This window comes from Eurosta solidaginis, chromosome 1 (assembly GCF_040869045.1).
Source record: "Eurosta solidaginis isolate ZX-2024a chromosome 1, ASM4086904v1, whole genome shotgun sequence".
In the NCBI taxonomy this organism is placed as follows: Eukaryota; Metazoa; Arthropoda; class Insecta; order Diptera; family Tephritidae; genus Eurosta; species Eurosta solidaginis.
The window spans coordinates 250,421,221-250,435,273 of NC_090319.1; the positions used below are offsets into that span (position 1 = coordinate 250,421,221).

General features: G+C 37.6%; 1 protein-coding gene and 1 long non-coding RNA gene across 2 annotated transcripts in view; one reads left to right on the forward strand and one right to left on the reverse strand.

Moving 5' to 3' along the window:
• The window catches only part of LOC137237089 (uncharacterized), an 80,007-nt gene that overhangs the window by 47,076 nt on the left and 18,878 nt on the right, over positions 1-14,053 (forward strand). The window lies entirely within an intron of this gene.
• amon (amontillado) overlaps positions 1-14,053 on the reverse strand; it is a 177,066-nt gene that overhangs the window by 6,610 nt on the left and 156,403 nt on the right. Inside the window, exons 9-11 of the mRNA XM_067760325.1 lie at positions 3,194-3,427; positions 2,266-2,430; positions 34-151 (exon numbers count right to left, since the gene is read on the reverse strand). Coding sequence (XP_067616426.1) covers positions 34-151; positions 2,266-2,430; positions 3,194-3,427 — 517 coding nt within the window. The remainder of the gene's footprint in view (positions 1-33; positions 152-2,265; positions 2,431-3,193; positions 3,428-14,053) is intronic.

Sequence of the window (14,053 nt, forward strand, 5' to 3'; positions counted from 1 at the left end):
CTTAAGTAGAAATATATATTGATTTTGACTTACCTCTAACTTCCAAGTTCCATGTGGATATTCCCCCCAAGAGTGCGTGGTCATAAATGGCCACTTTGTGAAGCCATCTCTATGATCATCGTCATTGGCGCGTCGCGACAAGATCATTGATCTGAAAATAAACAAGTAAAGGAAATCTAAGTTCGGGTGAAACCGAACATTACATACCCAGCTGTGCACTTGAAAGGCTTTTGTTTTTTGTTTTGTGTCCTCAATAGTGTTACAAGGCTATGCAATAATACATATACATACATATGGTTCTATTCTGAACTAATTTTTCTTCGAGTTATGGCTCCCGAAACATAGAAAATTGCTTAGTCATAAAAGGGTCAGTGCCACGGCCATTTTCTTAAATTTGAAGTTTTTCCTATTTATTGTTATAAATCCACTTGGGAAATGAAATACCATTGATATACAGCTCTTTTTTGCAAAGATATAGCTTATTTTATTCGTCCACGACCCTTTTAAAAATCTTTTATATAAAAGTGGGCGTGGTCCTTACAGATTTCGTTAATTTTTCTTTTCCATTCCTTATAGTAAAGGCAACCTCTCTGCCGAATTTTGTTACGATAGGTTTAACCATTTTTGATTTATGATTAATAATATTTGTAAAATTGATTTTATCACAAGTGGGCGGCGCCACGCCCATTTTAAAATTTGTTTTCAAATTTATATGAAGAGTCTCAATATCAGTCCACACGTCAAATTTCAACATTCTAGGTGTATTATTTACTAATTAATCAGGTTTTTTGTGTTTTGCAAAATGTTATATATATAAAAAGTGGGCGTGGTTATCATCCGATTTCGTTCATTTTCAATACCAATCTATTCTGGGCCCAGGTAAACTCGTGAACCAAATTTGGTGAAGATATCTCAATACTTACTCAAGATATCGTGTTAACGGACAGACGGACGGAAGGACAGACGGACGGACAGACATGACTTAATAAAATTTTTTATCGATACTGATGATTTTGATATATGGAAGTCTATATCTATCTCGATTCCTTTATACCTGTACAACCAACCGTTATCCAATCAAAGTACCCTGTGTACTAGTACAGCTGGGTATAAAAATGTAATAAATTGTATTATTAAAAAAAGTAACCAATAAAGATGAACATCTATTTTTTCGTCGTATATGGGCCTAATGACTGTGTTTTTTATTTCATACTTCCCTGTAGCGAATGGTACTAGTTCTGAGCGAACTACTGAATTCATTACAAGAATGAATGTTGGAAACATTTTACCCTTCCGCGCTTCTTCGACTCATTTGAGCAAGAACCTGACTTTTTACTAAAATTTTCATACAAAACCAAACGTTCTAGCTCGGATTAGGACAAACTTCTAGAATTGCAATTGTCTATATAGGAAAATGAATGAAAATTATTATATCATAATAAATAATGAGACTGAAAAGAAATAAACATTTACTAATATTGCATTGTTGCCACCTCGAAAACATTAAAAAAAATTATATTAAAGTCGCGTCAATATATATATTGATAGTCAGGCGACGAGTAAGGCAATCATCTCACACAGTACTTCATCACGAAGGGTTCTGGAATGTATAGAAGCATTGGAAAAACTATGCTCAGGGCGGAACATACTTCTATAGGGTTCACGGTCATACAGGGAAATTTAAAAAAGATAGGAGCTGTATATGATTCATCAATATTCCTAAGATCATGTGCAAAGCCTACGATATTAGACTCACAAAGTGGCTCATATCTCTGAGGAGAAAGACTTAAGGCTGACGATGGACATACTTATGGGACACTGCCTTCTGGCGTGCCATGCTTATAAGTTAGGTCTCGTCAGTAACAGCAGGTGTAGGAAGTGCGCGCTGCAGGAAGAAAAGGATGGGCTCGTTCTGTGTTCGTGTCCTGCGCTCGCCAGATCAAGGCTCCAGTTATTAGCGGCAGAGATCGAGGCATCAATTAAGTTAGGTCTAAGAAAACTTCTAGTATTTCCCAAGAGGTCGGAGTTATTCTAAACCATAAGTCCTGGTTCTTCCGTTTGGTACTTAAACAAATTCTGCGAACACTACGGAAACATTCAATCTATGTGAGATCTTTACTGAGCGGCCAGTTCAACCTAACCTAATACACTTCTTAAGAGGCTCCCTGAAGAAGCTTTAACGGTAAATTTACTAGAACGTTAAAGATCTGAATACTGATTTTCACATAAAAATAAAGCAACAATCCAGAAATTCGGTTTACCCACCTCGTCCCCATGGGTGATGTAAGGAATAACTCCAAGTCTCCTCGTCTTGTGGCATTGGCTGAAACCACGGCTTGCACGTGCTCTAAATAATTAACCTCGGTATCAGTGCCTTTACAAGAATTCGTTTTTATTTCCAAGAAAAGTGATCGTCCAGTATAAATCGGCCTGCAATAAAGGAATTTGATAAAAAATTGCAATCAATCAACATTTTTTAAGTATTTCAGAAACAAAAAACACACAGAATAGTACAGGTGTTGCGACAATTGTTACAGCATAAGTTTCTAACGTCTACTATAAATAGCTACATATAGCCAGCTTCACAATGTCCAGATAAGAGATTTTTCACACATTCTTCTTCAGTTTAACTGCTACTTTATTGATGTTTTCATATATGCCTTGCAATGTTGTCAGACAAAATGTTCAAGATTGGCTATGTCAGTAGGGTATCCCATAAAACCGATAAGAGGGTCATCGTCAAAACGCCCCCATGTCAAACATGTTTACGCAACCGACCATCACCACGTCTTGCTGTTACATACCTTTTTCCACAATTGCCTTCTGCTTTATTTATTATACTTCCTTATAGAACATAATTTCTCTATGTTCGTTTCAAACACGTTTTTTTTTCTGTTTCTATGTTTTCTATACAACTAAATATTTTTAGAATTTTTATTTTATAGAATTTTTTATATTTGATCAGGTTATTTCTTTTTCAGCCAAAGTTGTAAAGGTCATGTTAAGCGGCAAAGTTTTATTAAACATGGCCTTTTATATTACTGCTTTTATATAAGTATTTCATGCTTCAACATGTGTTTTCTTACAGTGATCCAAGCTTTTAAAAAAAGGATAGCATTTCCCCATAGCATTTCAATTTTGTTCTTAACATTGGCAGTGTTATATTTCCATATTATTTTTTTTTCCTACTTACTGAGGATCCACTATCTCTCCAGCTTCGCAATGATAACGCGCCGGCACTGATCGCCATTGTTTAGCCAATGTAACCATAGCTCCAGCATCCAACACTCCAAAGCCAAACAAGTGATTGAATTCTAACCCAACACCATTCATGGTCCAGTGGAAACGATTTTTAGCATCAAATAATGAATTACGTTTTGAAGTCAGTACAGTTAAATGCTGTATATCGCGCCATGTAAGAGATGGACTGTAAAGAAAAAGAGTTTTTAGTAGCACATTATATGTGAAATAATTACGTCCATCGCTAGTGTTATACATACGATATTTACAATGCTTTGTGGAATGGGGCTTAATGCGAACTTAAAAAAAAAAAAGCAGCGCATAAATATCACCCTAAATTTTGAAGCAAGCCAATTTTCCAATACTTATTAAAAACAAGTAAGGAAGGCTAAGTTCGGGTGTAACCGAACATTACATACCTACTCAGTTGAGAGCTATGGAGACAAAATAAGGGAAATCACCATGTAGGAAAATGAACCTAGGATAACCCTGGAATGTGTTTGTATGACATGGGTTTCAAATGGAAGGTATTAAAGAGTATTTAAAGAGGGAGTGGGCCATAGTTCTGTAGGTGGATGCCATTTAAGGATATCGTCAAAAAGGTACACCAGGGCTGACTCTATAATTTTTTTGTACGATATGAGTATCAAATGAAAGGTGTTAATGAATATTTTAAAAGGGAGTGGGCCTTAGTTCTATATGTGGACGTGTTTGCGAGATATCACCATAAAGGTGACTCTAGAATTTGTTTGTACGATATGGGTATCAAATGAAAGGTGTTAATGAGTATTTTAAAAGGGCGTGGGCCTTAGTTCTATAGATGGACGCCTTTTCGAGATATCTCCATAAAGGTGGACCAGGGGTGGCTCTAGAATTTGTTTGTACGATATGGGTATCAAATGAAAGGTGTTAGTGAGTATTTTAAAAAGGAATGGGCCTTAGTTCTATAGGTGGACGCCTTTTCGAGATATCGCCATAAAGGTGGTAACAGGGGTGACTCTAGAATTTGTTTGTACGATATGAATATCAAACGAAAGGTGTCATTGATGTTTTTAAAAGGGAGTGGGCCTTAGTTCTATGGGTGGACGCCTTTTCGAGACATCGCCATAAAGGTGGACCAGGGGTGGCTCTAGAATTTGTTTGTACGATGTGGGCATCAAATGAAAGGTGTTAATGAGTATTTTAAAAGGGAGCGGGCCTTAGTTCTATAGGTGGATGCCTTTTCGAGATATCGCCATAAAGGTGGTAACAGGGGTGACTCTAGAATTTGTTTGTACGATATGGGCATCAAAAGAAAGGTGACAATGAGTTCTATAGGTAGACCAGGGATGACTCTAGAATATGTTTGTACGATATGTGTATCAAATTAAAGGAATAAAGGGTTTTAAAAGGGACTGGTGGTAGTTGTATATGTGAAGGCGTTTTCGAGATATCGGCCAAAATGTGGACCAGGGTGACCCAGAACATCATCTGTCGGGTACTGGTTATTTATTTATATATGTAATACCACGAATAGTATTCCTACCAAGGGCTTTTGATTTCGCCCTGCAGAACTTTTTCATTTTCTTCTACTTAATATGGTAGGTGTCACGCCCATTTTACAAAGTTTTTTTCTAAAGTTATATTTTGCGTCAATAAACCAATCCAATTACCATGTTTCATCCCTTTTTTCGTATTTGGTATAGAATTATGGCAATTTTTTCATTTTTCGTAATTTTCGATATCGAAAAAGTGGGCGTGTCATAGTAGGATTTCGGCCATTTTTTATACCAATATAAACTGAGTTCAGATAAGTACGTGAACTGAGTTTAGTAAAGATATATCGATGTTTGCTCAAGTTATCGTGTTAACGGCCGAGCGGAAGGACAGATGGTTGACTGTGTATAAAAACTGGGCGTGACTTCAACCGATTTCGCCCTTTTTCACAAAAAACAGTCGTCGTCCTATGATCTACGCCCCTACCAAATTTCACAAGGATTGGTAATGTTTTGTTCGACATATGGCATTAAAAGTGTCCTAGACAAATGAAATGAAAAAGGGCGGAGCCACGCCCATTTTGAAATTTTCTTTTATTTTTGTATTTTGTTGCATCATATCATTACTGGAGTTGAATGTTGACATGATTTACTTATATACTGTAAAGATATTAAATTCTTTGTTAAAATTTGACTTAAAAAAAAAAAAAAAATTTAAGTGGGCGTGGTCTTCTCCGATTTTGCTAATTTTTATTAAGCATACATATAGTAATAGTAGTAACGTTCCTGCCAAATTTCATCATGATATCTTCAACGACTGCCAAATTACAGCTTGCAAAACTTTTAAAAAATTACTTCTTTTAAAAGTGAGCGGTGCGACGCCCATTGTCCAAAATTTTAATAATTTTCCATTTTGCGTCATAAGTTCAACTCACCTCCTAAGTTTCATCGCTTTATCCGTCTTTGGTAATGAATTATCGCACTTTTTCGGTTTTTCGAAATTTTCTATATCGAAAAAGTGGGCGTGGTTATAGTCCGATATTGTTCATTTTAAATAGCGATATGAGATGAGTGCCCAGGAATCTACATACCAAAGTTCATCAAGATACCTCAAAATTTACTCAAGTTATCGTGTTAACGGACGGACGGACGAAAGGACGGACATGGCTCAATCAAATCTTTTTTCGATACTGATGATTTTGATATATGGAAGTCTATATCTATTTTGATTCCTTTATACCTGTACAACCAACCGTTATTCAATCAAAGTTAATACACTCTGTGAGCTCTGCTCAACTGAGTATAAAAATTATATGAACACATTCGAGCATGCACTAATCTACAATAAATCCTCCCACAACAGTTAATTTAGGCGTCCACATGTGTCCCACCCCTATACACGAATTTATTAGCTGTTTTATTTCGCGCCTTAATTTACAGGCAGCACCATTGAGATGATTGTAAAACTAAGAAAAAAACCTGCATCTCTAAAATTTTTTCATACCCTGCAGCGAAAATAAGAAAGAGTCACGCAAATCACCAGTTTCGAACTACAGGTTCAATAACTACCTCCGAACTAGTGATAATCGGATGCAGAGCAGGACAAAGGCGGCGACTATTTCAGAATCACCTACGATTTAACAAGTCAAGAATGCATTCAAAAGGTTTGCAAAGGCAACAATTGTCAGTTGAAGCCACTGTAAGGGGACAAAATAACAACTAGTACCCTTTAATGCAACAGTTTTTTAGTTCGGAAATAGTTCGATTCGCTGCAGGGCATTAAGGTTCTGTACTTATATATTAAAGATTGGACAAAGTACAGCCTAAACCACTGTGCACCGTCTTTGCATGAAAAGGGAGAAGAGCTTGTTAAGAAAGTGTATTAAAGAAATCAGTCACAATAACTTCAAACCGGTAGATGAGCCATCATGCATAGAGAAGAAGGAACTCCTTCCTTAGCAATCAGAATGTATTTAAAACACGTAAGGAAGGCTAAGTTCGGGTGCAACCGAACATTACATACTCAGCTGAGAGCTTTGGAGACAAAATAAGGGAAAAGCACCATGTAGAAAAATTAACCTGAAACGTCAATGTGTTTGTATGACATGGGTATCAAATGGAAGGTATTAAAGAGTATTTTGGAAGGGAGTGGGCAATAGTTCTATAGGTGGACGCCTTTTCGAAATATCGCAATAAAGGTGAACCAGGGGTGACTCTATGATGTGTTTGTTCGATACGGGTATCAAATTAAAGGTATTGATGAGGGTTTTAAAAGGGAGTGACCCTTAGTTGTATATGTGAAGGCGTTTTCGAGATATCGACCAAAATGTTGAACAGGGTGACCCAGAAAATCATCTGTCGGGTACCGCTAATTTATTTATATATGTTATGCCACTAACAGTATTCCTGCGATGATTCCAAGGGCTTTTAATTTCGCCCTGCAGAACTTTTTCATGTTCTTATACTTAATATGGTAGGTGTCACACCCATTTTACAAAGTTGTTTCTAAAGTTATATTTTGCGTAAAAAAAACCAATCCAATCACCATGTTTCATCCCTTTTTTCGTATTCCGTATAGAATTATGGCATTTTTTTCATTTTTTGAAATTTTCGATATCGAAAAAGTGGGCGCGGTCATAGTCGGATATCGCCCATTTTTAATACCAAGACAAAGTGAGTTCAGGTCAGTACGTGAACTAAGTTTACTAAAGATATATCGATTTTTGCTCAAGTTATCGTGTCAACGGCCGAGCGGAAGGACAGTGGGTAAACTGTGTATAAAAACTGGGCGTGGCTTCAACCGATTTCGCCCATTTTCACAGCAAACAGTTACCGTTTCACAAAGATTGGTAATTATTTGTTCGAATTATGGCACTAAAAGTATTCTAGACAAATTAAATTTCGAAATATTCTTTTATTTTTGTATTCTGTTGCACCATATCATTACTGCAGTTGAATGTTGACATAATTTACTTATATACTGTAAAGATATTCAATTTTTTGTTAAAATTTGACTTAAAATTTTTTTTTAAAAAGTGGGCGTGTTCGTTATCCTATTTTGCTCGCCCATTGCTCTGTGAAAATCATATTCTAGGGATCAAAATAAGAAACTTTGCCGAAGGGGCCATACCTCTAAAACGAATTCTGATGTCCCCCCTTTGGGTCGTAGGGGCAAATTTTGAAAAATCCCACTTTGAAATTCCTATGTTTTTATACTCAGTTGAGCAGAGCTCACAGAGTATATTAACTTTGATTGTATAACGGTTGGTTGTACAGGTATAAAGGAATCGAGATAGATATAGACTTCCATATATCAAAATCATCAGTATCGAAAAAAATTCGATTGAGCCATGTTCGTCCGTCCATCCGTCTGTCCGTTAACACGATAACTTGAGTAAATTTTGAGGTATCTTGATGAAATTTGGTATGTAGGTTCCTGGGCACTCATCTCAGATCGCTACTTAAAATGAACGATATCGGACTATAACCACGCCCACTTTTTCGATATCGAAAATTTCGAAAAATCGGAAAAGTGCGATAATTCATTACCAAATACGGATTAAGCCATGAAGCTTGGTAGGTGAGTTGAACTTATGACGCAGAATAGAAAACTGGTAAAATTTTGGACAATAGGCGTGGCACCGCCCACTTTTAAAAGAAGGTAATTTAGAAGTTTTGCAAGCTGTAATTTGGCAGTCGTTGAAGATATCATGATGAAATTTGGCCGGAACATTACTCTTATTACTTTATGTCTGTTTAATAAAAATTAGCAAAATCGGAGAACGACCACGCCCACTTTTTAAAAAAATTTTTTTAAATTCAAATTTTAAAAGAAAAGTTAATATCTTTACAGTATATAAGTAAATTATGTCAACATTCAACTCCAGTAATGATATGTTGCAAAAAAATACAAAATTAAAAGAAAATTTCAAAATGGGCGTGGCTCCGCCCTTTTTCATTTAATTTGTCTAGGATACTTTTAATGCCATAAGTCGAACAAATATTTACCAATCCTTGTGAAATTTGGTAGAAGCTTGGATTCTAGGACGATAACTGTTTTCTGTGAAAAAGGGCGAAATCGGTTGAAGACACGCCCAGTTTTTGTACACAGTCGACTGTCTGTCCTTCCGCTCGGCCGTTAACAGGATAACTTGAGCAAAAATTGATATATCTTTACTAACCTCAGTTCACGTACTTATCTGAACTCACTTTGTATTGGTGTAAAAAATGGCCGAAATCCGACCATAACCCCGCCCACTTTTTCGATATCGACAATTACGAAAAATGAAAAAAATGCCATAATTATATACCAAATACGAAAAAAGGGATGAAACATGGTAATTATATTGGTCTATTGATGCAAAATATAACTTTAGAAAAAAACATGGTAAAATGGGTGTGACACCTACCATATTAAGTAGAAGAAAATGAAAAAGTTTTGCAGGGCGAAATCGAAAGCCCTTGGAATCTTGGAAGGAATACTCTTCGTGGTATTACATATATAAATAAATTAGCGGTACCCGTCAGATAATGTTCTGGATCACCCTGGTCCACATTTTGATCGATATCTCGAAAACGTCTTCACATATACAACTAAGGGCCACTCCCTTTTAAAACCCTGATTAATACCTTTAATTTGATACCCATATCGTACAAACACATTCTAGAGTCACCCCTGGTCCACGTTTATGGCGATATCTCGAAAAGGCGTCCACATATAGAACTAAGGCCCACTCCTTTTTAAAATACTCATTAACACCTTTCATTTGATACCCATATCGTACAAACAAATTCTAGAGTCACCCCTGGTCCACCTTTATGGCGATATCTCGAAAAGGCATCCACCTATAGAACTAAGGCCCACTCCCTTTTAAATACTCATTAACACCTTTCATTTGATACCCATATCGTAGAAACAAATTCTAGAGTCACCCCTGGTCCACCTTTATGGCGATATCTCGAAAAGGCATCCACCTATAGAACTAAGGCCCACGCCCTTTTAAAACACTCATTAACACCTTTCATTTGATACCCATATTGTACAAACGCATTCTAGAGTCACCCCTGGTCCACGTTTATGGCGATATCCCGAAAAGGCGTCCACCCATAGAACTAAGGCCCACTTCCTTTTAAAACACTTATTAACACCTTTCGTTTGATAACCATATTGTACAAACGCATTCTAGAGTCAATCCTGGTCCACCTTTATGGCGATATCTCGAAAAGGCGTTCATCTATAGAACTTAGGCCCACGCCCTTTTAAAATACCCATTAATACCTTTCAGTTGATACCCATATCGTACAAAATAAATTCTAGAGTCACCCCTGGTCCACCTTTATGGCGATATCTCGAAAAGGCGTCCACCTATAGAACTTAGGCCCACTCCCTTTTAAAATTATCATTAACACATTTCATTTGATACCCATATCGTACAAACAAATTCTAGAGTCAGGCCTGGTCCACCTTTATGGCGATATCCCTAAATGGCGTCCATCTATATAACTATGGCCCACCTCCTCTTAAAATAGTCTTTAATACCTTCCATTTGATACACATGTCATACAAACACATTCCAGGGTTACCCTAGGTTCTTTTTACAACATGGTGATTTTCCCTTACTTTGTCTCCACAGCTCTCAACTGAGTATGTAATGTTCGGTTACACCCGACCTTAGCCTTCCTTACTTGTTTCTTTTTGGAGTTTATTTTTCTCTTTAGAAATTTATTTAGTCAGAGCATATGTAAATGAAAAAATGAATTTAACTTAGTAATAGAAAAGAAATAAAAAAAAAGTATTAGAAATTAGCGTTTTACAACCCCCTTTTAAAACCAAGGCATCACTGTGATGCATTTGCATGTCGTAAACATAGTTGGGTGCGTTTTTTATTCAACCGTTTTAAAAAATGAAGGTATCACTGTGACACAATTGCAGATCGTAAAATTGCTTGTGTTGTTTTTTTAAGCCACCACAAGACACAGCAGGTAGAATTGAAATTGCCCCTACCCAAAATTTCGACCCAAAGGGGGGGCATCAGAATTCGTTTTAGAGGTATGGTTCCTTCGGCAAAGTTTCTTATTTTGATCCCTAGAATACGATTTTCGTACAGCAATGAGCGATTTTTAAATCGACCCGTCCTAGTGCACATATAGTAATAGGGGTAACGTTTCTGCCAATTTTCATCATTATATTTTCAACGACTGCCAAATTACGGCTTGCAAAACTTTTAAATTACCTTCTTCTTTCCTTCCTTTTCTAATTTTCTATATTTCCGTCATAGGTTCAGCCCACCTACCAAGTTTCATCGCTTTATCCGTCTTTGGCAATGAATTATCGCACTTTTTCGGTTCCTCGAAATTTTCGATATTGAAAAAGTAAGCGTGGTTATAGTCCGATTTCGTAAATTTTAAATAGCGATCTGAGATGAGTGCCCAGGAACCTACGTACCAAATTTCTTTAAGATATCTCAAAATTTACTCAAGTTATCGTGTTTACGGAAGGACGGACGGACGGTCATGGTTAAATGAATTTCTTTTTTCGCCCAGATCATTGCCACAGGTTTGGAAGTCAACCCGGATAAAACCGAGCTTGTCCTCTTCACGAGGAGGTACAAAGTACCAAATCTTACACCGCCAAGAATTGGGGGTACGTTCTTAGCGTTTAGCGATCAAGTCAAGTATTTGGGAGTCATTCTGGATAGGCAGCTATTATGGAGTGGCCATATAGTGAAGCGATCCAAGAAGGCAGCAGCAGAGCTGTTCACCTGCAAGAGGGCAATTGGCACCTCCTGGCGATTCTCCCCTAAAGTGACCTACTGGATTTACACAGCCATTGTGCGCCCGATTCTTCTTTATGGTGCCTTGGTCTGGTGGCCCGCACTAGCTAAAAGTACCTATCTTAAAATGCTTCAAAAGGTGGAACGGAGTTCGAAGCTCTGCATTACCGGGGCTCTCGGCTCCACTCCAGATTCCATTACATACATACATGGATACATATATACATAGATAGATACAGGCCAAGTTAATAAAAGCGTGTTAAAAAGGGCTCCAGTATGCTCTTTCGTAGATGTGCCATGCATCCACTTCTTTCATTAATAAAGGAATGCGTTTTTCGCATTATGTGCAAGGTTTAAAATCTATGGTCATTTAGGGTGGTCCTAAGTTCAATTGACCTTATGTCCGTTAACCTTATGTCACCCCACCATCACATTATTGCATTGTCATCAAGCCTTGATACGTGTGCAAAGTTTCAATCAAACTTATGGCCATTCAAAGTGGTAATGAGGCCAATTGACCTTATGGCCGTTGACCTTATGTCACCACACCATCACATTAATGCATTGTCATCGAGCCTTGATACGTGTGCAAAGTTTCAATCAAACTTAAGGTCATTCGAAGTGGTAATAAGGCCAATTGACCTTATGGTCGTTGACCTTATGTCACCGCACCATCACATTAATGCATTATCATCGGGCCTTGATACGTGTGCAAAGCTTCAATCAAACTTATGGCCTTTCAAAGTAGCAATAACGCCAATTGACCTTATGGCCGTTGACCCTGTGTCACCACACCATCACATTAATGCATTGTCATCGAGCCTTGATACCTGTGCAAAGTTTCAAATAAACTTATGGCCATTCAAAGTGATAATAAGGCCAATTGACCTTATGGCCGTTGACCTTATGTCACCACACCATCACATTAATGCAGTGTCATCGAGCTTTGATACGTGTGCAAAGTTTCAATCAAACTTATGGCCATTGAAAGTGGTAATAAGGCCAATATGGCTCCTGGAATATGGCCGTTGGAACCTTGTTCCATACCTTGTACCTTGTAATTCAAAATGTATACCAAAGTATAACGAGTAGCTGCATTAAATGAAAACCACGGAAAAAATCCATAGCCAAGGACGAATCGAAGTGCCAAACAAGCAATTCATACCCTAAACTAAGTATAAAGAAGTCCATGTACAATAAAAGAATTTGGTGTTGGCACGTCATTCATTGAAGGTTATTCGGGGAAGATTGTTGCTTTTGTTAAGGAGGCTGAGTGGAAGCAGTACTTCCTTGGCATGGGTAACCCTTCGCTTGCGAGGACGACGTCTACGTGCCCGTTTCCGCCCCGCATCTGGTAAGTGCACGCGCCCCCGACACCTTCCATTACTTTTGCTGGCCCCGCCCTTATTAAACTTCCAGCTTTTGCCGTCCTGATTATTTTGCAACCAAGGGCGTTGACACCCCGCCATCATACCGAAGTTCAGCCTTTTCCGTGCTAATACACCTATTTTCACGACTTCTGGCCAAAAACCAATCTCCTAACTCTAGGAGTAATCTCCGAAACCGTCCGATCTCAGCATTTCCGTCCATCACGTACTACTTAGGTAGGTCACCTCCCCCTCCTGCTTCCCATTTTTTGGCTGCGCCCCTTTCTAATACCTCAAGAGCCGTGTGAAAGTGTATTTTACCCTAGTACATCTCTTTTATTTTAGTCTTAATTAGACCTCTATCTTTTCCCTGTAACTTCCAAAAATATGTATCAATCTGCCCACTGACCTTAGGACCACCATTGCAAAGGCTGACTTCAAAAATGCTTTGTACACATTTAAACCGAATACTTGATAAAAAAAAAATGTATGTGCAAAACTCAAATTGCCCAGAAGTTACCTTCAGATCAGTTTCTGAATTCTATTTTCATTCCCTGAAAGTGCCACCCATCCCAATTGACCTAGGAGTCATAAGCAAAGCGGCACAAAGGGATTCAGGGAACAATCTGAATGTATTCAACTTTATAATTAAAATAACGAAGTTGCGCGAAAGTCGGTTTTCACAATAGCAATAATTTCTATCCCAAGCCCAGCACAACCCGCTCATCGGGGATGAGAAAATATTATTTGCACGTTTATATAGCGAGCCGCTTGATCCAAGACAGACATCCGCTTTCAGCCGCACCTCGTAGAGGACAGACGCTGCCTTCAAAATTTAAAATAATGGTTATAAACTAAACTTTGGTTTTGCAAACACGTTTCTTGAGTATATGTATGTAAGTATATTAGAAATATAGAAATACATACTTAATAAAAATTTGCCAATAAAGCTCAACCATCTGCAAGTTCATAAATATATAAAATATCAAATGACATAAAGCCAAAGAGGCGTTCGGCGGATTGCCTCTCTATAAATATGCTCAATTTCGGAAGGGGATATTATTATTCAAAATAAGTTATCACCCACATAATAACTCTCCGAAATCAGTTCTAAAATAATATTCTGCAACGTTATATATGTATGATGTTAGACTGGGTCGATTTATTAACCGATATCACGCCTTCGATTTTTCGATAG